Below are 26543 nucleotides of genomic sequence, written 5' to 3'. Positions count from 1 at the left end.
AAGGAAAATACCATGCAAGTTAACTTTTTCACACTGAGCCAAACACTACATTTTTTAGCATTTATTGAAGCCCATGCAGAAAATCTGCATGTTAACTGCAGTGACTGAGCCACACACAGGAGCATTTCACAACAATCAGCCTTTACCAAACAGGTGCTGGGCAGACACCATTTCTGAAACAAACTGATCAAACACCAGAGTGACATGGCACACCATCCCAGTGCTCTATCCAAGGAGCAGCTTCACGACTTTCACTGTCCTACAGGGTGCACAGCTGAGGAAAGAGCTGGTTAAGAGCTCACTAAGTACTCACAGCTGGTCTGAGAGCCCAGTTTGTGCTCCCAAACATCGTGCAGCTGCCGATACTCCTGCTGGGCCAGCTCAAGCCTCTGCTGTTTCACTTGGTAGATCTCCTTCTGGGCAGCAATGGCCTCCTGGGCCAGGACCAGGTAATCCTTCAGCATGTGCTCCTGCTCCCGCCGCCATTGCACCCGAGGGTCCTCTATCTGAGTCGTTTCTTGGAGAGAAAACACAAGGAAGCAAGATCAACAGAATGCAGGTTTGTTCTGCTACTTGGAAAAGCTCCACTGTTTATGACATTCTAAAATAGTCTCTTGCCCCATCCTGTGATAAAAAAGTTGAATGAAGATATTTTTGTTTTTTTCTAAGGAGGTGACTGTTGATCCACAATGAATTCCAACGAGTTCTGCCATGCTGAATAGAATAATCCACAACAAAACTGTCGTGTAACTCTCCAACTTCTCTGCTGCTGAAGCTGCCCTGGTTCTGGCACTTAAAAACATCCACCCAAGAATATGCATACACAGTTCTAAGATACTGACATTGACTGTTAAACTTATCTTTATTGCAACTGCTTTATAACATTACTAATAAAATACCTCTAGTATTTCACTGATAAAACTTTCAGAAAATATCATTGCCACATAACTGCATTATACTGCACCTGACAACATGAAAGCAGTTACAACTCTGCCCATCCTCTTTGGCTGCCAAATGGCTTTTATTGTAAGGGGGAAAGAAAACCTGCTCACTCAGATTCCAGAGGCAAGTAAAAATGATGTCTGATTAAATCACAAATTTGTGAAAGCATCTTAAATGACATTATAGGAACAGAATCTCAGAGAGGAGTAAACATTTCCTTTACGACTGAAGGATATGGGAGGTGGAGTTTAGGGTAACATAGGGAATGCAGCAGTTACAGCATTTCCATCTCTGTTACCCCAACACAACCAACACATTCCTTTCCAGGTTTCTAATCATGAAAAAGAGGTAAGGTCACAGACATGCAGCTACTCCTAACACTAACGAGGTAAATTTATTGTCAGTGTTTGTCCCTGTTTTGTGAAGAAGTGCCCAAAACATTTTTCATTTCTATTTCAAGGCTATTACGTGTTCTTGTTTGGAGCAGGCTCCAATATTTAGTTGACCAAATGCTCTGAACTGTCTAAACTAACATGCTTGAATAAGGATGCCTAGTTACCACATAATGAATAATTAATAGAAAGGACTTGCTTGAAACTATCAGTGGGAATCTAATCTGCATATCTTAAGAGCCTCTTTAAATATTTAGTAAAAGCTGCCAGAGTGGAAGGTATGAGCAGCTCTTAAGTGAGTCGGGTGTAAGACTAACACTGCAGCACACAGGATGTGGGGAAGAGAAGTCAGACAATATTCTTAGCAGCAGAACCCGAAATAAAGGGTTTACCCAAGGGATGGACACTCAATTCTTTTCACAAGCTGTCCATGATCATGCTGAGGAGAAAATTAATTGGCTACTCCAGCAGTAAGCTGTTTCTAACAATATCTCAAGACCTAAAAGAGCACATGGCTCTTCAAATTACATTGCAAAACTTGGAGAAGACACAAAATGCATCAAAAAACCCCAGTATAGTTTGTAGAAGCATTTCAACAGTCTTTTACAGGTCCTGCAAGCAGAAGCAATCTTTCAGCTGATATAATATTAAAGCTAGGCCTGGACCTGAAAAACTGCCCCAAAATAATATGAGGGAAAAGCAGCTGCTTGTACCAGCTGTAGGGGCCCTCATGGATAGCACTGTGGTCTTAGAGGGAGCAAAAGAAAGATCAGGAGGGCACAGACTTGTAAGACTCTGACAGCCCCACATGCTCCTGCCTTGATTCTTGCCCCCAAATCCCATTTTCCAGATAACCATTAGCCACAGCCAGATGAAGTAACTGCCTTTTCTCCACATCTGAACCAGAAGGGGGAAGTCTGGTGTTATCCAGGGAGCTGCCCCCACATTCCCAGACATGCAGCTTCCCTGGACACAACTGCTCAGTCACCAGCAACTGAGACTTAGGGCTCTCGAATTTCCAGCATAAAAAGTATGTTTGCAAAGTGCCCATGGCTCTTGAAGTCTGATGCAGGACACTGGACCGTAAGTCTACCTCAACATAAGTCTTCAAGCCTGGTTATTTCCAGTTTTTCCTTAGACTAGCAGCCCATTCTTCCTAGAATCCCAAGAAGGGTGGTAGAAGCTGCTGCAGGAAAATTCCTCTATTATACGCAATGAGGAGGAAGACTCAAAAGCCTCCAATCCTGAACACCTCTGAGAGGTGGTGAAGCACTGCCAGTGGTCCAAGCCCATCCACAATCTGACCCAGGGAATGCTCAGCAGACAGCTCACAGAGAGGATGGCCAACACAGTGAGGTATTGAAATGCTTTGTGTCCAGATTTATTCTAAATATTCACCTCAACCTTTTTCAGTAATGAAAGCATTAACTGTAACCCCTTGATTGCAGCTCTGAGCTTTGGTTTTCAAACATGTAAAACTAATCAACAAAAGTGTTGGCCAAGGGCTCTCACTGAGCCCAGCTACTGAGAAATGCATAATACATTCAGAAGTGAGATGAAAGAACTATAGAAATGCAGGTTATTACATCATTTGTTGTCTTCTTGTGAATTCCTAATTTAATGTTGAGCTTGTCACAAATAAATCTGCTTGCTTCATGTTGGAGGAATGTAGGTTTACAATGCTTGCATCAGCATCATTTCTTTGTATCACACTCCAAAGTTCTCCCAGAGAGGCGCACTCAAGGCTATGCATTAATACTTTATTAGGAATATGCTGGGTACTCAATTTAATTTAACTGTATTTATTTTCCCTCAGAGAGGTGGTTACAATTGTTCTCCATCTTGCTTCTTTTAATGGCTCCTGCCTTTAGATTTCATTTAAGTCTATTCTTGGGCTCACTTCTGATAATTAGTCTCAAATACTTGTGCAGTATGAGCAAGACCCAACATGGCTCCATTCCCTTCCCACCCTCAGCAGTTCCTTCCTGCCAGAGAATCTGCCAGAGACCTTGGAGAGGAAGAAGGTTTTGGACACTCTCCAGAGGATACTTCAACATAAACCACAAAGCTGAGCTGCTTGATTAGGTTAAGGTAAATGGATGTGCTCTGCTGTGTTGTGATCTGGATTAGAGCTGGCACAAGAAATATGTAATGAGTTTGCTCCTCTTCTTTTTAACTTTTTAGTTGAAATTTCCATTTAAATATTGAGGCCTCTGACATCCCACAGAAGTGGAAGTTTTGAAAAGGCACTGTTAGTAAGCAGGCGTCAGCACAGTTGGAAGGCTTCTCTGCATGCCCTTGAATCCTATGGTGCCTGTGAGTGGCACAGACCAGGGGTAACTCTCCCAGACCTGCAACCAGACCTCTGCATGTTCACCCTGCACCAACTCAAATGTACAAATAAAACTATGTTTGGTTTGTCCCAACTGCATTCAGCCATTCAGGCTGGAAAAGGACTTTAGGATCACTGAGTCCAACCTCAAACTTAACAATGCTGGAGTTCCTGCTAAACACTCCAGGGGTCCAACAGGCTTCCATGTCCCACAGCTTCAGGTCAAGGCTATTTTCCCATTCCTAGACTGTGAAATGGACACCAGACCTGGTCTTATAGACCTATAGGAGATCCAAATTTGTGCCTTGCAACTTAGCACCTTCTAAAGCAAAGTTTGTCCACTCCTCTCCCCTGCAGATCTCCTTTGTGTGATCCTGTAGACTTGCCTACCTTTTCCAACTTTCCAATAAAAAGAAAAATCAACATCCCCTACCTCACAGAAAAATTGGATGAAGCTATTTAAAGATATGTCATCCTAAAATCACAGGATTTAGACAAGTTCTAAATAAAAGTATTTGTGTCACCTTTACATCTGGGAACTTATGATCTTTGTGTTGTCAGGGTCAATTAGAGTTTTTGGGAATAGGCTTTTTTCATTTGGCATTTTTAATACCCAAGAGAAGTTGCTAAAGCTTGGAGGGTGCAGTCTCAGGCCAGGTGAAGTTGTGGCAGTTTTGAAAAAGGGAAGGGTGTGAAGACGAAGATACCCAAAGGGGGTTAAAAATCCACCAAGGAAAAAAATGCACCAGACTTCCACATTTTTATTTGTTAAAAAATAATGTAATTAAAAAAAAAAAAAAACCAAACCAAAAAACAAGTTCTCAGTTGAAGTCCTAGAAGTAGATTTAAAAAACCCCACAACTTAAAAGCACTTCAAGGCACTTTTGTCTTTTAAAAGTTTCTCTCAGCACGAGTTGCAAGCTCCCCTAACAGGGCCTGGACATGGTTCTGCTGTGAATTTCTAGGCTGCAGCTGGAGCTGTTCTGTAAAGAGAATCAAAGTCACTGATTTGTTTTGCTTATTACTTTTCCAGGGGATGTGTTCTAGCACAACCTGTTACAGTTATTCTAGTAACGCCTGTAATGGTATAACAAATGCTGTATTTTCTTATAATTCAAATGAGCTTACAAAATTAATTATTTTTGTCTATGAAGCAATGTAGCAAAGGGTGTAAGCAGTGGCCTAATTTGAGGGCACAGGATAAAGACACCCCAAGGCTGAACCCTGAACAGGACATCCCAAGCTTACTTGAGGGTTTTGTCTCCAGCAAAGGCAGCGTGAGCTCCTGCTGCCAAGGGAGCTCATGCTCATTCAGCTCACCCCTGCCAGGGGAATCAACACAAGACCTTTGCACTATTTCTGATGGTCTTGCCACAGGGACAAATTCCAGGCTAAGAACAAACTCCAGATCACTGCTACCCAGCTGGACTCCTCAGCAGAACCAAATCTGACAGAGGTGTGTCCATAGTATTGGCTTGAACGTGGCAGCCAATTTGAAGATTGCAACCCAAAAGGTGTCAAATTCCTGCTCAGAAAGGAAAGTACTTTGTATGATGGAAAAGGACATGATTTGATTTCACAAGCTGCAGATCTCATGGACTCTAAAACATGCTGGTAGCAACTCTGTGGTTTCGTGTTCAGTAAACTTTAATAGAGGCACAAATCGCTCTGCAAAAGCACAGCAGCATGTCACTTACTGGTGTTGTGGTCTATGTAATAGACTCCAACCTGAGGGTCATAAGCTTCTTCCCATCCTAAGGGCAGCTCATCACTGATGCAGTCAGCAAAGGTCAGTGGTTTAGTGTACCTGAAATGCAAAATAGTATTTAGAATGAATAAAAGAACACTCCCACATGCCTATTCCAAACAACTGACCAGAGAACAAATGCCACAAGGGCTTCAGTATCAAAACCAAAGAGAATTGAAAACTATTTTAAAGCCTTTGTTCTTATCAAATAATACACCACCAACTCTTCCCTTTCTCCATCTGAAGTTAGAGCAAAATGAATTCATTCTGACAGAGCTCCGGAGCCTTGCCCAGCTCAGCCAGTACTTGCTTGACAAAGGAACATTAAGAACTTTGCCAGAAACAATTCCTGCTTCTGCAGTGAAAGAACAAGACTGTTTGCAGGCAAGTCCTGTACCACAAATATGTAGACAAGAAGGAGCAAGATGAGAAATGCAATTTGCATAGCATGAATAAGTAAGACTGAACGATCAATAGCCAGTGTTGAGGACTGTGGGACCGCTTGTCATGCAACTTCTCTCATTTGCATTGCAATATGCTGTTTCATTAATGACAAATAAGATTAGTTTCTCAGTATCAGAAAACGTGTAACCCACTCTGTCTGAACAAGGAAGTATTTCCACAGCACTGCTCTGATGAGTTTTTCTATTACAGAGCACAGCCACCAACACTCTGAAGGCCTGTATGGCTAAACACAAAGCTGAGAGTATCCACTCCTTGAGTGGCCACACAGATTTTAATCACCAAAACCACGTCCCTTTCCTCCCTTTCACTCAGAGTTAATGAGGTTCAGCTTGCACCAACAAAACTGCAAACCAAACAGCACTGCAGGGAGGCACAAGCCAGGAGGAATTAATCCTGCAGGTGCCTCACATCCCCAGCTGCCAAAAGCACAATGTGCCAGAAGGCCCAGAGATCCACCACACAAGCCCAGTGCTCTGCGTTAAAAAAGTACGGATGTATGTATGGATGTATGTATGGAAGGGGGCTGAGTCTGCCTTCTCAGAGAAGCCTTGTGGCAGAGAGCACAGGACACACTGTACACCAGCACAGTCCCTCCAGGCAGGCACACACCGAGAGCAAAGGGGCGAGCAAGCACCTACAGAGCTGCACCCAGCTCTGCCACACACACCACAGGGAGCCCAAGCAGACACAGAGCAGCTCTGCAACCCACTGCAAGGGACTGGACAGCTTTCCAGCCAGTCTTCCCTATCCAAAGGTAATTAAGGAGGGCTGACAGACAAAGTTTACTAAGTTTTGAGCAGACAGACGTCATCTGGAGGCACTGAGAACCAGCTGGTACTCCTGTATTAACATCTTACAGTCACTCATTGTTAAGAGGAATTTTAGTAAAAAAAAGCTTTCAACCAGAAGATATAGCCTTCAACTTACATATATGACTTCAACATAAAATCAACATTTAACAACTAACGTAATTCCCCCTAAATATGACCTATGAGTCTGGTATGCAGTGAGAATGGGGTGGGACCATTTTTGTAAAAGCCATGTAAGCCACTAACACCTCTAATTTACCCGCTGTTGCATTTCCCTTTCAACGCATTGCCTTTGCCATATAAAGTACAGTTTCAATCACTACTCTCTCAGAAAATTTCAATTTAATTTAAAGCTCTGCTGTGCAAAACAACTCAGAGCTTCACAACATGGAACAGTGAAACTTTCTCAATAAAGTTTCACTGCAGGGTTTATTTTTACAGTTCTTAATCTAGACTGTGTACCAAAAGCTTGTTTGTATAGAAAACAGAGATTACCTGAAAATAAAATAGAATCTCAATGCTTGTGATTGCTATCCCTTATCCCATGTTTTTCCCTGTGGATCAAGCTGTTTCCTCAGCCTGAGTACCCAATATGTGCTGCTCTGAGTTGATCAAATCAAAGATGCACAAGGGTAAAAATGCAGAGCAAGGTCAGATACAAGCCACTCTCTGGAGATAACAGAGATGAAAGCGCTGTAGCAAACGTGTTGGCAATGTTAAGTTAAACACCAGGGTTAACACTTTCCCCCTCTCTGAAAATGGCATCTACTTTTATTTAACTGTAGTGGAGGCTGCACAGGTAGGGGAGAGGGAGGGCACAGAGCTAAATGCTGAATTAAATGAAGCCCTCCCATCCCTGAGAGGGGCACAGTCATGCTGGGATCACAGAACCATGACACATGCTGAGCTGGAAGGGACCCACAGGGATCATCCAGTCCTGGCCCTGCACAGACACCCCCACAATCCCACCCTGTGTATCATCCCTGAGAGCACTGTCCAAAGGCTCCTTGAGCTCTGGCAGCCTTGGGGCCATAACCATTTCCTGGGGGGCCTGGGCAGTGTCCCACCACCCTCTGGCTGAAAAAACTTCCACCTCTATCCAACCCGAACCTCCAGGCTCAGCCTCAGCTGTTTCCTCAAGTCCTGTCATGCTCATGGTACAGATGGGTGCCTGCCCCTCTGCCTCCCTTCATGAGGAAGTTGCAGACCACAATGAGGTCTCTCCTCAGTCTCCTCTTCTCCATGCTGAGTAAATCAAGTCCCTTCAGCCACTCCTCAAGCAGCTCCCCCTCCAGACCCTTCACCATCCTCTGAACACTCTCTAATGGTTTAATGTCTTTGTTTATACTGTGGTGCCCACAACCACTCCCAGGAATCGAGGTGGGGCTGCAAGGCACAGGAAGTCCCAGGGATCTTCCCCAGTGCATCACTTGGTGAAACACTCTAAACACTGCTGTGAATTGGTGGCATGATTGCGGCTCTGCCACTTCTGCAGAGAGCTTTGTAAGAAGAGGTGCAATTCCATCCAGTGTCTGCAGTCCCTGGCATTGCACACCAGCTCCATCCAGCCCTGCAGAGTGATTAAACCAGGAGCCATGTCCCAGCTACACTGCTCAACAGTTCTGGTGAGGGATCCAAGCAAGAATCCCTCAACACAGAGCAGTAATTAAACCCATACTTAAAGGACATTAGGTAAGGGTGTGCTGCAGACATAAAACACACCTCAGTAAATTAATTTGTGTTACACACTGAGTGGAGTTTCTTGCAGAATTCTGCTCAAGAATCCCATCTAACATTAATATTAAACCCTGTCTTGGTAAAAAACAAAAACCAGTGTGAAGCTGCACTATCAGCCCTAGGTCTTTGGAATACTTTCATCAGGGAATGGCACTGTAGTGCCAACTTTGGTGCTCCAAAGTGTAACACCAAACTTATAAAGCTTCTGTTCAGCTTTTGTCCAGTCTTATTTTGTTAGAAGCAGCTGAATTCCTTATAAAAGTGCTCAGAAACTGTCAGACTCAATAGGAAGCCAGGACCAAGCAACTGAAGGATGCTTATTCCTATTTTCCATATGAAATGCAATGCATGAACTACATCCAGCCAGTTCTTTCAGTTAGAGTTTTGGAAAAAAGGAAGAAAAAAGCAAGGCAGGATCAGTCTGCTATAGCAATGACACAAGCCAACTGGAGACTTGCCAGTTACTAGGGCTCAGAAACAGACAATTATTTCACTTTTGAGACTGATATTTTCAGCATATCTCACAAGGAGCACCCATCACCAAGAACAGACTAATGCCCTTATTCCTGGTTGCCCATAGCTTCCAACTATCCCATTTGTAAACAGAATAGTAATTAGTTTTATAACTAAGAGTGTAATTCCACTTGTTATAGACAAAATAGCTATTTCCCCAAGTAACTGCAGCTTCATAACCATATTACTTACTTTTCTAAGCTCCTTTCCCTAGCTGTTGTGGGAAAAATTGTCACAAATCTAAGTAGCAATGGTACAATTAGATGAAAGATATGTAATATGTTGCGTAGCAAGACTCTGAATACAGCATAAAAAGAAAAAAAAGAGGTTATTTCCTTGTTTTAAGATATGATTTTAGGGGTTGTTATGAAGACTAAAATAAACCAGTTTTCCAGAAGGGATCCAAAAATGCAGTGTTTCCCCGAGCATACTCACAATGATGGATTAAAGAGCAAAAGGAGAAGCTTCTTTCTCCCAGCAGGACATGATTTAGTTAGTGCATTACTGCTGCATAAAACAGGACTGTTCCTCTGCATGTGGGAAGTTAAAGCTAGGACACATCTGCGGGACTATTCCTTTGAAACCTCTCCTTTTCAATTCACAAAGCTTCCTAGCTGCCTTGAAAAAAAATCTCATCAGCTCAGGCAAACCACATTACCACACAATAGGTTCTCCCTGTAGCTGGACTCAAAGCAGCAATGCACAAAAATACACCCCTTTCACCACTGTGCCTGTAACTAAGGAAGGACACCTGCAAAGTGGCTTGTGCATTCCTTACCCTCCTTCCTTAGGGAAACCTTCAGATGCATTCACATGAAAGCAATGAACCCAAAAGTTCAGAAAATCCAGACTCTATGACTTCTGATCTCCAGCCACAAAGAGGGAACCAAGGGGCAAAATTAAGGTCTGTACATATGGCACTTTCTATGAAACCCAAACTGACCCAGTTTAAGAGGTGACACTTAGGGACAAGAGTTTTTTTGCATCTCCCAGCCATGCTGCCTTTGCTCTGACACCCATCAGACATCAGTTAGCTCTGAACTATCCCTCAAGTGCTTCATCTCCTTCTAAGCTGGAGGCTGAGCTTGGTGTAGGAGCTCTACAAGAGAAACTAGCCTGAGCTAGAGAAGATATTTGTAAATGACAGCCTAACTCTGGCCTTCCAGCTCACCTAAAAGTAACCCATACATTCACCCCATAAGAACTCACCCATATCTCACATTCATCATACCTGTGACTGCCATTCCCCCATAGGTATGTTTTAATTGGGGTCATAATTGGGAATAATTAGGATTTTGAAAAAGACATATCAACCTACATTTATCCTTTTCCATTAAATTTTCTTAGCTTCCAGTATGCAGTTTTTATATTTAATTTCATTCAAGATATTCAAATTTACTTGAACAAGTGCAATTCCTCATTAGAACACCTGGGAAACAGGTACCCCCAGCAACCACCACACACAGCAGGTCAAGGTGGCTGTTCAGAAACTAATCCTGGTATCAGAGCTAAAAGAACAGCATCACCCAACTTCCTCATCTGAGGAGCATCTGACAGTCTTCAGGCAGAGGCAGGACAAGGGTAAAGCCACTGCTCACCACCAGCCATGCTGAACATCCTGAGACACTTCCATCTTTGCAAAATGTTTGCCCACAGTAGCTCAACTATTTGTACAGCAAATGATGTCCAAATCCCCACTCCCACAGCACAAAATAGAAGGTTAGCTTCCTACCTCTATTTTCTAAGACACGTTATTTTAAAATGAGAAGGGTTTCTGTATTTCTGATTTTTGGTCACCTTCAGTTTCTACTACAGATAAAACTGGAAGCCAATGTTATCATGTGCAAACAGTATTAAATGAAAACTTGCTCATCTTAGATTCAGAAAGCCTTTCTATATTCTTGAACTCCACTGTTGTCAATCAAAAACCTCATTACATGGGAAACTGAAGGCAAATAATCCTTGTATAACCAGTTTTTGATTGACAGAAGGTTTGTTAAACATGGCTGTACAGAGATGCATAGCAGGAGCTGGAGATGGGTGACCTGTGCCACTTACAAATCTGGAGTTAATACTGCAGGGGTAACAGAAATCAATTCTGAACTGCCTAAACCAGGGAATGTTATTTTAGTAATTACTGCATTTTGGTATCAACTGGGGGCTCCAGCAGCAAACCATGAGCAGTTCCTGGTGAGGCTCACAGCCACGAGGATGTGAGTGCACACAGGTGGATGTGCACTGAGCAAACACTGAGCTTGGGTCACGGAGAAGGGAAGGTTTATAAACCAACAGCCAGGGCCAGGCTTCCCCACCATGCATAAACCCCTTTAATCCCTGTGTTTGCAGGGCTCCTCAGAGCCCCTAACAAAGTAAAGCCATTTAAACAGGAGAGCCTTACTGTAATCAGTTCGGGACAGATCACAGGGCCTCGTATGAAATCCTTCATGACTCTACGGGCGAGAGGACAGCCCAGGGGATTTCCTGCAGTGTGCTGTACCCACAGCAGCAGCTCACTGCACCAGGAACAAAGGCAGCACCTGGATCACTCAGGACTGTCATGTCAGCTCCTCTTACAGCTACAGCCTGAGCCATCAAACCCTGGCAAACACCCTAGCAGCCCTGCTGAGCTCTGCCCTTCCCTCCTGCACTCACAGGTACACAGCAGGTGCGAGGCAGACAAGCCCTTGGGCAAGAAGTCAAGCCAGAGGACACAATAATGAGTTGTGGCAGATACTTCCACTCATACCATTTCTCTTACAAAACCAAACAACTTTTTAACCCATCATTTTGCAGGAGAAGCTTGGAGTCAGGTTTTATTTTCAATGGCTTCTATTTTTTTTTTTTTTTTTTTTTTTTACACAGCATATCTTCATTTCTTGTTTGAATAGAACTCACTGCTCATTATGTGCGAGGATGTGCTACACAGACCAGGATGAGCTAAAGGCACCTCAGCTCCAGCTGTGACACTGGGCTTGCTGTGCACATGGAGTTTTGAGGAACTCAAACTTCCAGCAGAGCTGCTTCTGGAACTCGGAAGGCTGCTGCAAGAATCACTGCCAGGAGGCTCCACACGATGACATACAAGCTTCTTTGTTTTTAATGAGGTCATCTCATTCTCAAGACAGACAATGATTATTTTTAAACTTCAGCACAGAAAAACCTATCACTTTGCTGTAGTCCTAGAAAATTTGTCTGCAATCTCCTCCTCACAAAAGCTTTTAAAAATAGACACCTACACATTTATTACTCAACTTGGTGATCCAGCCCTCAAACACACCAGGCCATTCGTCACTATAGTAACTATTTTCCCTGGGAGCATCTTCTCTCACTGCAGGGAGGATTGCCTTTGGAGGCTGCAGGTGTGGCAGTGAATGTTTTATGATCTTGCTGGCAAAGCTTTTCTCACCCCATCTCCACACACCTGTGCACGATGAAATGCTCCCTTGGATTCCCACTCCAACAGCAGTTTAGGGAACAGGCAGTGGGAACAGCTCATCCCCAACAGCATCCTCAGCAGGGACACAGCAGTGAACAACTCATCCCCAACAGCCAGCATCCTCAGCAGGGACACAGCAGTTACACAGCAGGCAGCTCCAGGCCAAGTCACACTTCAGTCACATCAAAACCTCACCAACTGCAGAGGAGCTGGAGGGGGAGACATCTACACCCAGAGGAGCAGAAAGGCTCAATTCAGGACCGCCGTTAGCAGAGAACATGAATGTGCTTGCCAGGTAACAAGGAGAAGCTTTTAAGAAGTGGTAACAGATTTCAGAAGCTTCTTAGTATAGTAATGAGAGATCAAACACAACATTTCAGCGTTTGGAATTGAGACATTATGCCAAAACCCACACAAAGGCCCAGTCACCTTAAACTTCTGGTCACCTCAAGCATATGTGATTTCAGTGACTGTCAGTGTGTGGTCCTGGTTTTGCTGTGATAAAGGATAACTGGGAACAGAATTACACTCTTACAGTAAAATGGGGTCAACCCTGAGAAAAAAAGAAACCCATATTTGAAGCTGTTAGTGTAAACCAAACAAATTTGCTTAAACTACAACATAAATATTACCAAGAGAAATGGCTTAAAATAAATAACACATCTCCTCAAGCAAGTCAAACTGCAGAGCTGTTTGCTTTTCAGAAGTGGTTGTTTTCATTGCCATGGTTATTGATTATCTTCTCAGCCTCCTGAAGACCTCTTTCCCCTTATATTTCCTCTTGGCCCTTGATGCTTCATGCATTGGGCCACCTCTAGGACAAGCAAGTCCAACACCTATCCTCAGAGCTTATTTTCCAAGCTATCATAACTTCATACATTTTTACTGATGCTCAGGAACTCAGTGATGTTTTCTGGCCAGGTCTCTTCCATGGTACCCTTCCATGAGGGTAACCTCTGTACCTCGTTAAGATGATCTTGAGTTGTGTGTAATTTACCAAGTAGACCCTCTACTGCTTTCACAGGTAATTTTACACAGAAATTAGTCACATACAGAGTAGATTCCCCACAAAGGAGATCAGGAGACATCAAAGACACCTGAAAGTCAGGCACCAGTCTGTATTACAGGTATTCTGAACACAAATGCATTTATACATTTCTATTAGTCAAATAGTTTCACAGAAGCATTAATCTATATAATACATGGTTTATGACCCCACCAGGCACAAAAAGTATGCCTAAAGCACCAGTACAGCCAGCTGCTTGCTTGTTCTATCCACTTCTGCAAAGGCCTGCACGTTTACAAGCTCTGCTTTGCACACACTGACAGTCTGTTTGCCTGTGTATGTCTCTTCTGTGCAGATCATTTACCTCTGGAAGCACAGAACAACGAAGTTATTTGCAAGGAGAAGGCTATCAAAAACCACTTGCAGATTTTAGATCATTCCCAGTGATTAACAAACCGGTTCTGCAAGCAGGAGGTCAGTCATACCTTCTTAATTACCCAAATGCAAAAATTCCTGGGATAGTTCAAGGTTAAAAAGTCAAGAAATGGGAGATGAGGCTTCTCACAACATTAACTTGCCTGCCAGCCTCTATATCCTGCATGCTTTCCTGAACCAATTAAGCAGAAAAGATATAAAAGTGTAAGGTACAACTTGATGAGAACAGTACAACACTACTGAATTAAAAGCATACAGGAGTTGGAATTTAACCATGCAAGTAATTCAAACATCTTTAATTTTAAATAGCTGACATTGTTTTTTAAGTTTGCTTTCAGTTCTAGGATGAAAAGCAGCCTTGCCACAAGCACAGCCTGAGCAGATTAACTAAAACTAAGTCAGCTTTCTCTCCACTTGGAAGCTCAACTGTTCTTGAATAAGGGGACTGGTCACATCAGAATATGGTGTAAATTGCCTACCAAGCATACATAGTAGTCAGACTAGTTCCCTGACATATTTGGGACATATTTAGCTCTGTCTCTGCTCTTACAGCCTGCATTCCTGCTTCCCTGAAAGGCTGCCTAGTGTGGGCGGCAGCAGTTTATATTGGCAAGATGCCTCGAGATAAGGAGGTGTGTAGGACAAACTCCCCCCACAGTACAGCTCCTAGAGCAGGGAACCAATAGTTACTGTCAGAAGAAGATAAATATTTGAGATCTCAGCAAGGAGGCAAGTATGGAATAATTGCCCTACCTCAGCATTCAGGAACATGTGCAGTGAGCACTGGGCTGACCATCCAGGCAGGAATGATGGGGAAGAGATTTGGGACAACTGGGCTTCATCAGACACTGAATTTACACTTCATGTACAGTGATTACAAACCTGAATTCCTTCAGAAGAAAAGCACGGTGCTGTACTTCTCACCAGCACGCTCTATCCGTAAACAGCAAATGCCACAGCTGCATCCTGCAACCTGCTCCTGTCAGCTCCTGTGCCTTCTTCACATGACATTTGAAGTGGGAAGACAGACAACCCCAGGGTAGCATCACTGGACTCATCTAATCTCCCCAGTGAAGAAAACAAGCATTGCTAGTATGAAACCCTCTTTAGAAAGGACAAGGGAAGTACTAGAGTTTGTTTTACATGCACATTTTTTCATGATGCTCCCTAGTTCACCTCCTGCTAGCAGTGGGCTAATTGCTCATCCATACAGCAGCTTTGGTAGGGCTGCCTGCTTGCTATTTTTGCATTATAAATGTTCTGACTGAGTTACAGAGCTATCTGATGGTCCCAATGCCCAACAGCAACATTGGAAAGCTCTCTGCCCTTGCAGAACACAGTCTAGGCAAGCGGCAGGGCATCACCAGAACATCTTCTGCTCCTTTCCCTAAGTCACGTCAGCTGCAGGCACTCAGCTCTTCTGCAGTGTCTGTAAACATTACTGCATGGCTCTGATCTCACATCAGCCTGCCACCTTGGAAATCTGGCCAGATAGAGCAGAACCCTGCTACCACCAAGCCACAGGAACCCCCAAGAGGCCTCAGGTCACTCACAGAGCCCCTTCAATGCCGCTGTAAACTCAGCAGTACCAGGTATGGACAGGAGTATTTCTGCCTGCCTGCAAGAATCAGAGCAGATGCCTGGGTGAGATGATGTCAGAGCAGTGGAGAACACAGGAGAACAAAAATCCTTCTGCTTGCAAAGCAGTTGTGAATTCCAGATACAGAAAACTCACCTGAGCATAAGCATAGCCCTGCTGTCTGCAATCCATGCCATTCCTTCAAGAGTGGCAAACCAAAACCATTTCAACAGACTCAGCCTTGTGAGTTAGCACTGAGAACAGCCTTTGGAAATGAAAGCATGGCAATTCGCTTCTGATCCAAAAAGGAGAAAGCCCAGGTTACACAGTCCTCAGCTCATGAATGCAGCACTTAGAATTCACAATACAAGCTTTACAATCTACTACTGTTGCTGTAAGTGTTGAGGCAATGTGTTCTCAGATCCTGGAAAGCCATACTGTATAAAAATGAACAGGAATGTCAGAGTAAGAACAAATTTCCAGAACAACCTTTGAGAGTAAAGCTTTAGGAGATGGTAGAGTTAGAAGGTAAGAGTATAAAATTAATAGGTTTAGTATCTTTTTCATCCCAAGTAACAAAGCCTTGATTTACCATGTAGTTAAGCCACAAAAAAAATCATGCCAAACTGTGCTTATAGGCAGAACTGTACAAAGCACTAAACATAGCTCAGTACTTCACACGTTGCAAGGGAGTCGATACAAATCAACAACTATTCAAGGCTGCTCACGCATCTGAGGACAGCAAAAGTGAGATTTGCATCACCAAGTGAGTTTGATTGATTTACTCTCACAAACATCGTTTATTTTTAATGATCCACTATGAATATATTTTGCCAACAAATCAAATGTGTGTTAACATGGACGTTATAATGCCACTTGCTCTCTTGCATTTCCCTTTCCCATCTATCTTGGGTAGTTTAAAGCCCACTTAACAGTCCTTCTGCCAGCTCAGAAATGGCACAAGCCAGCTGAGGATTTGGTTTTCCAGTTATTCCTCAGTTCAAAACAGACAGCATTTCTTTCCACTAAGCAGAGACTCAGCATACATATCACTTTATCACTGCTGCTCACACTTCATGCTCCAGGTATGTGCCAGAGACACACCTTACGTAGTCTCATTATTAATATTTAGCTACTCTTTTACTTTAGTTTATGACCAAGAACACGGGAACCTCCTTTCTTCCAAAGGAACAATCTTTCTCTTTCCAATATACCCTGATGAAGGTGGCAAAACCCAGAGACTGATGGTGTCTTTTTGCTGTCTCTGTACTCCCACTTTTCCCACACCTATGCAGCAGGTATGTACCTCAGTCAAGCTCCTGGCTTGTCTGACAGCAGAGACACCAGTTTCATTACCACCATCCTAGCTGTTCCACACTACAAAATGAAGAGCTGAATCCCAGCTAACAGGGTGCATTTCTTCCCAGCTTTACCAGCCAGATAACCCCAAAGAAAAAGGCCAGAGATGCCAGATTTGTCTTAAGTATCATGGAGAACAAAAGCTGAAAACATGGCATGAAGCTCACAGCAATGAAGAAGCTGGCCAGCAAAGCCACCAGCTTTGACAGAAAAGGTGTCTTCACACCATCCTGAGCTTTGTTCAGAAGCAGGCTCAGGACATGCAGCACATCCTCTGTAATCTCACTGGATACACGCCAGCCTATACTAACCCTGACAACTCTGCCACTCAACATGACTGAGTACTGTTTCCACAGGAGCATCAGAGCTGGTGGCACTCATGTCACTCCTCAGCAAGCTGATTCAGCTATTCAACAGGGAAACAAGTCCTCATGTACTACAGCAATGGGACTTTCCCCATCAGCAGGGGCAAGTTCCACCTCCCTCCCTTGGGCTGTGGCCACACCATTCCACAGGACCTAAAAACAAATGTCCCAATGTCATTAGTACACATCCAAATTCCTAGATCTTCTGAAAAAAATCTGAACTTGTTAAGGGAGGTAAGGTTTTATGCAAATGCTCTAAACTAAGTGTTTAGAAAGGAATTATCAAAGACATCAGTAAATGCCTGAATTCCTCCAACAAAAAAACACACAAGGGTATGTTCCTATAGCCACGGAGAAAGACAGGTTTTATTCTATCCTTGTCAAGAGGAAAAAAAAAACACCGCAAACCCATGAATTTTAAGTATCTGCTTCCAGGCACTGCAGCTTCAGCAACAGAAGTGCCACAGTCAAGCTGTAACAATACTCAAGATTTCTTCTGGAATGCAGCATTTTTCATTTTACAGCACATATTCATAGTAGCAAGTGTTGATTACTTTTTTACACAGCAAGGGTTGCTTTATCTGTACAGTGTCACTTTCCCGGGACATGCTTCAGGATTAGAAGCACCCAAAAAGCATCTTAGAAAAGGATCAATTTCTAGGAGATGCAGTTATTTAACCTGAATTAGCATGTGACTGTACATGTGTTAGTGCAGGGGAGAGAGGAAGAATTGTGTTAGATCCACAGCACAAAGACATCCGCAACTGAGCCAGGCTAAGGGTTTGTTGCTCCTGTAAAAAGCATCTCTCCCACCTCTCTCTACAGCTTTTCCTTGCTCCTCTTCCCAAACCAGCAGCTCTGCACCCTCCAAGCCCTCCCAGGAACTGTTTCTGTTCAGGAACAGACAGAGCAGCACGCAGACCCTTCTGACCAGGGCATCCCCAGCTGGGTTAGGGGGACTCAGCAACCCGCAGCATGCCAGGGACACAGGAGTGTCAGGACCAGAAGCAGCCCTGGGGAAAACCACAACCCCCCTTGCTGGTTGGGATGAGCTGTCTGGCTGCTCTCCCGATTTCTGAGCACCAAACTCACAGATGAGCTTCACCTGCCATGGAATCATAATTAAACCTGGTCCTCTCAGGTGGCCCATCTTCTCCAGCTACCAGAGCTCACATTGCTACTGCCTTCAGGCTCATTATTACTTATAAATGCGTGGAAACAGTCAACTGCAGAAGCCGATCCCTTCGACGGACACAGCCTGAGCCCAGGGCAGCCCTGGCGGACAGCCGGGCTGTGGGAAGGCATCTCCCGGCGCCAAGGCCGGAGCCGCGGCCGCAGCGCTCGCTGCCAGCCCGGCCGGGCGGGCGCTGTGCGCGGGCAGTTCGCTCCCTCACTGCACCTTTCCATCTCGATAAGGATTTTCAAGGTCATGCTCACTCCGCTGCTGCCGGCTCCTCCCCGGCTCCAATGAAATCCCAAGCACGCAGCCCTGGGCCCCGATGCTGCTCCCACCCTCGGCGTCTCCCGGACACCGGCACAACCTGTTGCATTCCTCCGAGCAGGCAGCCCAGCCTTGCCCTGCCGGCACCGCCGTGCTCCCGGCACAGCAACACCTCTGTGCCTGTGCTGCAGGGCCGGGAGGGCTCTGCAGTGAGCCTCCGCGATTAACACTCCTCAATTAAACACTGCAAATAAAACCGGGTTCCAGTCTGGGCCAGTGTCTCACCTAACGCCGGGCTCCCGCGGTCGCGCAGGCCGCGCACACTGATGCGCTTGGCTGCACCATCTGCTGAGCCTGTGTTCAAGGGCACTGCGTGGGGACTGCCTTGGGGACAGCCCCTGTCCCCAGAGCAGCCAGCAAACCAGGCCAGCAGCAGCAGCAGCCAAGGGGAAAGGAAGAGCTGCTGCCAGCGCAGGGCTCAGGGACAGGCAGAGGTGGTGGCACCGGGCCTGGGAAGCCTTTCTCCTCCGGGCACAGGCCACGCAGCCCCCTCTCTTGTGCCAGCAGTCATCGCTGCATGGATACAAGCAGCTTAAGGACTCGCATACACTCCCTACAACACACAGGGTTTTTAGGGGGCTACTGGAGAGTCATACATGCTGCCAGCTTACAAAGCCAGCTAATTATACAATCTGTTAAGCATGTATGAGCACACAACAGTGCTTTGAGTCATTAGAGGACGGGATTTATACTTCACTGCACGCATCTTGCTCTTTGTGAGTGCGTGCCTGGATACAGCCAAAACGAACACAAGTATCTGGAATGTCTGCAGCTCGCAGGCCAGCGCATCTGAATACAAAGCTGAGCCCTGCGAGGCTCAGACTGGCTGCTGTGACCCTCGGTTGCACATATCGCTTCCCCAAAGACGGATAAAATCCTTAGTCCCTCTTTTATCACTCTGAGCATCTGGCAGCAGACTGCAGCACAATGCTGAAGCTGTGTTCTGAAGCTGCTAAGAGGGGTGTTGGGGAGGACACGGCAGCAGTGCAGGTGATGGGTTGTGAGCACAAAGAGCTCGACACAGCGGGGCTGTCCCGGCTCATCCCGGCAGAAGGGCCGGGCGGATCGCGGTTCCTATGGCAGCAGCCACTCCTCCAGGGCCGAGCCCAGGCCAGATGGAGAGCCCTGTGCTAGGTGTCTGCCAGACAGAGCGTGCTGCAGCACACCAGAGATGTCTGTTCCCTTCAGCCACCACCAGTTCATTTACCGGTGCCCGGTTTTGCTCCGCAGGGCAGCAGCTCTCCCCAGAGCACCCCAGGTCTGTGGCTCAGACCAGGGCTCCCCTCCACGCTGCACATGGCCAAACCATCCAGGGGCTTTTAATGCAAAAACTGAGAGCAATAGCTATGTTTTTCATGGGTTATATTATGTTTTTGGTAATTCTTGAATTTCTTCTGCTGAGGATTTCAATTCAGCTTCCCAAATCTCTAAATATCCGAAATAACACACTCTAACCACTCCAACTGGCTCCATCCACATGGCATGGCTACATCCTATGGACAGCCCCATCCTAAGCAATCACATACCTACAGCTTATGCTATACTTCCAAAAGGATGTATTTGGCACTGGATTTTCCATTTTTAATTGCCTATTATTTAACGTGAACTCCAAAATAGGATTTTAAGCATTTGGTGCAGAACGCACAGAATACTATTTTGGAGCTCAAGCCAAACCACCTCCGTTTTCACATGTTTTTCTTCCCTGCAAGTTGAGGGAAGCAGCAGAAGGCACAAATCTGTAAGAGTTTCAGCTTTGTCTTGGAAAATACAAATTGGTCAAATTAAGCTCTTAAAATCTAGTAGAGGCCACACAAACCTGGCACAGTAAAAAATCACATTTCTTTGTATTGTGCATTATCAAGCCCCAGCTCCTGTTCATCTGAAACAAGGTATTTTCTTTCTCTCAGTTTTTAGAGGATGTAGTCAGGAAAAGATGATGGTGAGCTACACCTATGCTCTCCTCACAAAAATAAGCCCTCTTTATAAAGCAGCCTAGCAAATAATTTGCAGGATCTGCAGGTGCTTAAAGGCACAAGACATTTCACTCCTGAGACCTTCTTGTGAGGCCTGCAATACCCCAGGTCCTTCCCCTGAATTTAGAAAGCAGGATTCTGAAAAACAATCTACCTCAAAGCCAGTCTTCTCTATGGATAATCCAAATTTTTTATAGATGACACTTAGAAAGACATTCCTGTCCAGCTTACCTCAGTTGTGCTTTCCCTTCTTCCATCCAAATAAAAAAAGGAAAAAACTGGATTTGGTTGGTTTTTTTTTTTCCTTCAAGACAGTGTAAAGTAGTATTTCTTGGCAAGATCCCTCAGTAACACTTTCTCCATCACTATCAGGTTTTGTAGCCTTTATATATGCCAAGGGATAAGAAGCAGCTGAATGAGTCAGTCTCCCTCAGTCTAAACCAGTATTTGTGGCAAGACACTTGAGGTAAAACTAAAGCAGCTGGGGAGGTGAAAGTGTTATCTGAACACCCACTCCTCTGTGGGTACAGAAAAGGAGGGATTCAGGAATACAGCCTGCACACACCATGTGTGCTGCTCTCCAGGCAAACCTCACCAGACACTCTGCAAATCATCAGTTGCTTGATGTGGCCTCAGCTGAAGCTTGTTTATAACTCACTGAAGCTGCTCCAATACAACCATCACTGTTGCTCAAGGCAATTACCTAAAATATCTCAGCTATTCATTTTCATCCTTACGTCAAAGCTGTGTTTAATGGATCTGACACTGTGCCTTACAGTACCGTACACCTGCTATTAAGCAAGCCATCATGAGAGCTTACAGGTTTGAAATTTGCTGCTTAACTCACTACTACTTCACCATCAGCACCTGAATGATACAGAACTCCCATGCCAGTATTTTTTTCAGCAGTTTCACTGTTACCCTTTTTATTAATTTCTACCCAAATGCTGATCTACAGCACCAATGCAGAATTCACAACATGCATATTAACTTACTCCCACCAGCTCAGCTAAATAAATCACTATCCACAGTTCAGCTCAACTGCAAAGATCAAGATGAAATTCTCTGATGAACAAAGTACTCCTGCTGCCCTTGTCTAGTAACTTTACTCTAATCTACAGACTGATCCAGAGAGCCAACTTGCTATCAAGTTCCAAAATCAGTGATAAATCTGCAGAACTATTAATAACACAGACCTTTGGGCAGAGGTGTTTGAACACTCCTGCTTTCCACTAATAATGTCCTTTGTTCGATGTCCTTCTAATAATTGCCAAATCAATGGCATAAGCAGATACTTCTACTGTTACAAAGCAGTGAAGACAAAGGGTGGTGATACTGCAGAAACTGCAGTGATCAGGATGAATGAAAATACAACACTGAAATGCCAGCACCACTTCAGAGAAAATACTGAGTATTTTGCTAGACTGCCAAGCAACCAAATGGTGAGCAAGGCCAACAAGCAGGTGAAATGGTGCCTCCAGTTCTGCATGCAGAAGGTACAGGGAGGACATGCAGGAAGCAGCACATACCTTTTCAGGTGTCACCTTGTCGCAGCAGATGGAATTACAGCCCACAGCGCAGCGCTGAGAAAGCATCAATCTGATATTTAAGCTGTCTGCTTTGAAAGACAAACTACAAGTGACACAGCTGCCTGGCTGAACCCACACTCACCACCCGTGGTGCCAGGCAAGCACAGCACAACTGCACTGACAGCAGCTCAGGAGTGAGCTGTGAGTTCCAGGGGAGCCATGCTTGGCAGGAAGGTCACTCCCACCTCAACTTGTCACTGCTGCCAGATAGTCCTTGGGCCGTTCCAGCTTACTGCAGCCGCAGAAACTGTGCCCAGAAAGAGAGGGAGCAGTTTTCTGCATGCCAGCAAAATCAGTGAGGAGTCAGATGGGCACCTGGGCTAAAGGAATGGCCACCTCCCATAGCAGGATGGCTCAGTGGCTCCTCAGCCTGCTCCAGCCCTGCCAGTGGGGCTTGTGCTCAGGCCCACAGCCAGAACCAACGCCTAGGGCAAAGATTCTTACTTCTTCCACCAGCAAAATTGCAACTGGTTACAATACTGTAAGCAATGGTTCACTGCACCCTTCTGAGATAGATCCAGAGGCAACCACTAAAACATGGGGGAAATCAAATTCACCTCCCATCCAGCCTCTACCTCTATAGCACTCTTTTAAAACATGGGATTTGTTAATAACTTTACCTCTTCTAGCTTTCTCATCAACATATAGTAAAAAATACTGGCATAAAACCAGCTCATACGTCTAGTCACAGTAATCAGAAACACCACACCTCACACACCAGCTATTCCCCTGTGTGCATCTGAACTGCATGATGGGTGAAGTGCCCACACTATAAAGCCAAGAAGTCACCAACTCAGGACTCAGCTTAAGAAGTGGGTTTGTTTAGCTCAATTTTGTGCCTCTTACAGAACTACGCCAATTCATATTCTTCAAGGACTCAGTGCTGTATCTTCACACCCCTATGTGACCAGCCACCAGCTCAGATACAGTGCTGCTCCGACATGGCAGATGATACAAATTCTCAGTGCTCATTGTAAAAGCAGCAGCTTTTCACAGTTACCTGGAAACATTATTTCAAATCAGCTGAAGCACAGCTTTGTACAGCAGAGTCCCCAGGCACGGGAGGGACAGTGCCTCTGCCACATGGCCCCTGATCACAGCACAAGACAGCAGCAGGGGATCCAGGGCTATTCTCTGATCACCAAGGAGCAGAAACTACCAGTGACTGAATGTGAAAAACAAGTAAACAGGACTAGAAGGGCAATTTGCTACACCTGTGCCAGCCAGAAAAATGCATTTATAGTCCTTAGTGAGTTGAGTGCACTGCTCTGTCTTCTTGTTCAGCTCAATCAAAGCATCCCACAGGTGAGCTGTTACAGAACAGGAGCAGGAAAACTAAATCAGACAACACAACTTTCAAAGAGGGACTAACCTCAGTGGTAAAGAAAGAACACGAGAACTCTGCTGGCTTCTCCCATCCAGCATCGATGTACTTTATATTCTCCCAACACAAAACTATGCACAAAGGATAAAGAGCTCATAAAGCTACAAAAAGGAGCAATTCCCAAATAAGCTGAAAAAGGAGCAATTCCAAAATGAGCCATCAGGAACACCGGAGAGCACAGCAAGAAACACTTTGTGGTAGTCCAGATACAAGAAAAAAACCACAGCTTTCCCAAAGGGTGTAAATACAGGGAATTTACCTAGATGGAACTGACCAGGCTCAGGTCCAGCTTTAGGAACTGAGAAGAGCTCTGGTTTGTTAGTGATTTCCCATAGCAATATATAAACACCAGCAAAAACAGAAGCCCATTGTCACGGGGCCACCGCTGTGCTGCACAAGCAGAGCAGCTGGTGGCCGTGGAGGGGACAGGGGGCTGCCACTTCCAGCTGTGCCAGGATCCCGAGGAAGGTGAGGGCAGGCACAGAGCACAGAATCACAGGACAAGTCCCAGCCCCATCTTATCACAGCTGTTGGAGGCACGGGCTGAGCTCTGTTTTCTCGGCAGGATGCCTGGCCGTCGCTGTCCCATTTCAGAGTACCATTCAGTGTGATGACTGACAGCAGATAAACCAGTTGCATCACCACGCCCTGCCCAGGGACGCAGCACTGTCACTGAGCACTCGCTGCCTGCATGCAACAACACCAGCCGCAGGAAACAGTTACTCCATAGCAGCGGTCTTCCCTGTTCATGATGTTAGAAAGGATGCACTCCATCCACAATACTTAAAGACTTTTGAAAACCTAAAGCATTGACAATAGTGTATTCATATCCATCTCCTAGTGAAGAACTGAGGCTACACTCTTTAAAGGCAATTCACTTCCACTTGCACAAAGCTACTTTTTTAAAACAGAGGCACTCCAAGCTGTTATTAGTTCAACTCTTTGCTTACCTGTGGGATATGAAAGTTTAGATAAAGGTATTTGACATTAAAATCAGTTGAGAAAAACATCCTAACAAGTTCCTAAGCCTATTTGCTTTTCTTAGCATGACAGGCTTTACAGTATTTCTTGCAATTCTCTGCTTCATGCTTTGTTCAAAACTCCCTGATTATACTAATAAAATAATGCCCAAAGCACACCAAAAATCTTTTAATAGAGTCAAAATTAAAGTATTGGATCTATTGCACCACCCAGCCTTTCCCCTCCACTGGAGCAGCATTAGAGCCTTTGGACATCTCATTTCAACAAGAAGGTTATTTAGCTCTTGAGTTTGGAGTAAAGTATTTAATCACCAAAGGATTTGCAAATTACACATGAATATGCATGTAGCACTTCTCACCATGACATAAATCCTATTGTATATTTATGAATGGATTGCTTTGCCTCCAGCTTCTACATGTATATAAACACAGGTTTTAATCTTCAATTCCTTCCTCCCTCCCTTCTTTTTAAGAAGTTGCTTAAACAAATTTGCATTTTTGGAATCTATTACCTACAGCGTATTTCTTGCCTTTTTTTTTTTTAACTCCACAAACCTTCTTCTCCCATCAGGCAAAGTGCTTACTTATGAAAAGCTTTAAAGACCCTGTAAACATGGCCATAAGGGAAATAAGAAGCAGTGTTATATGGCTTGGGAGAGAAAAAGTTGAAGCAACAATCACTGGAAAAAGGAGTGTGCCAGAGCTGGGAACACAGAAGTATAAAATGACAGGTCAACAGCTTGCCTTTGACTGCAAAGCCACTAGCTAGGGGGGAGTAAACCCTCCATAAATACTGAGAATGCAACATAAATAATAAAACTGTTGTTGTGAAATCCCTAATTCATACTGACATAACCTCATTATTCCCTACACCTTTGAACAGGCATCTAGGCTGGCCACAAAGCAGATGGACCAAAGCAGTATTCCAGCCTGTCTTCAAAAAAGACAGGTAAGAGGCAATACTGTCATTCAGAGTTGTTGCCACACAACTGCCCTTCTACTCCAGACACGTAATTCAAACAATAAAGCCTTTAAAGGGCAGTGTTAAAATTATTAAACTTTGGTTATTTCATTGCAAATTTGCTCAGTATTAAATCTGACTGCAAAGGAACACTTACCAACATGCCACACTCCATCAGAAGCGAGTGCCACAAGCAGATTTCCAAGCAGAAGGTTTACAGGTGTGAATACCCCTTGGGCTGTTCTCATTCTTGTTTCTACACACAGCAAAACCCCAACACCCAGGAGCTAATTGCACCAAGTGCCACTTTCTCTCAAGGACCTGGTGCCACCTGGCTCTGGTCAGAAAACCAGAGCAGCCTCCAGGCCCACCTTGCTGCCTGGGGCTGTGGCAGCAGCCAGAGACACCATGGGATGGGGTCTGACACAAGAACAAATCCTCCCAGCCCAAACAGGCAGGTCTGAACCTGGCTGTGAACTGCAGCATGCTCAGCTGCAGTCAGCTGTCCTCCACCCATCCAGGGATCTTTTCCTGACAGGAAGAACCACCACCACAGCACCTGAGCCAAACCCCAGTGACTGCACTGGAAGAGATCCCCAGCCCAGCCAAGCTACTGAAGATGCAACACAACTTGTCAGAGGTACCACCCAAAACTGCAGGAGCCTGCATGTGGGAAGCAGATAGAAAAGAAACCAGGAAACACTCAGGGGTGTAAGCTACAGATCACTGGACAAATAGAGAATAAAGATGAGAAAATTCAACACAGAACATTTGCTTTAGGGGTAAGAGTGGCATTTACAAAAGATATGTGAAAACAAGCTTGAGTGGAAGCGACTAGTTCAGTTGCAAATTTGTCTTTGCAAACTAAGGTTTTTATCCGTGCAACCTTTTTGCAAATGACCACGCCAGGCTCCTGCCATGCACCTCTCCCCTTCCATCCACACAACCTTCTCCTGAAAAGAAATCTTAAAAAGGAATGAGGAGTACTGGCCAAGGAATATAAGAGAGGCAAATGAGATGTGCTTGAAGAAAGTATTC

The 26543-nt window shown here is 44.8% G+C and overlaps 1 protein-coding gene across 1 annotated transcript in view; it reads right to left on the bottom strand.

Annotated features, from left to right (window-relative positions):
* The window catches only part of WWC1 (WW and C2 domain containing 1), a 66476-nt gene that overhangs the window by 30545 nt on the left and 9388 nt on the right, over window positions 1-26543 (bottom strand). Inside the window, exons 2-3 of the mRNA XM_041488038.1 lie at window positions 5364-5473; window positions 314-517 (exon numbers count right to left, since the gene is read on the bottom strand). Of these exons, the coding sequence (XP_041343972.1) occupies window positions 314-517; window positions 5364-5473 (314 nt within the window). The remainder of the gene's footprint in view (window positions 1-313; window positions 518-5363; window positions 5474-26543) is intronic.

Source organism: Pyrgilauda ruficollis, unplaced genomic scaffold, assembly GCF_017590135.1.
Source record: "Pyrgilauda ruficollis isolate IOZ18807 unplaced genomic scaffold, ASM1759013v1 scaffold86, whole genome shotgun sequence".
Lineage (NCBI taxonomy): Eukaryota > Metazoa > Chordata > Aves > Passeriformes > Passeridae > Pyrgilauda > Pyrgilauda ruficollis.
Note: the sequence above shows the minus strand (reverse complement) of the source record. Positions and strands in the feature narration are given on the sequence as shown.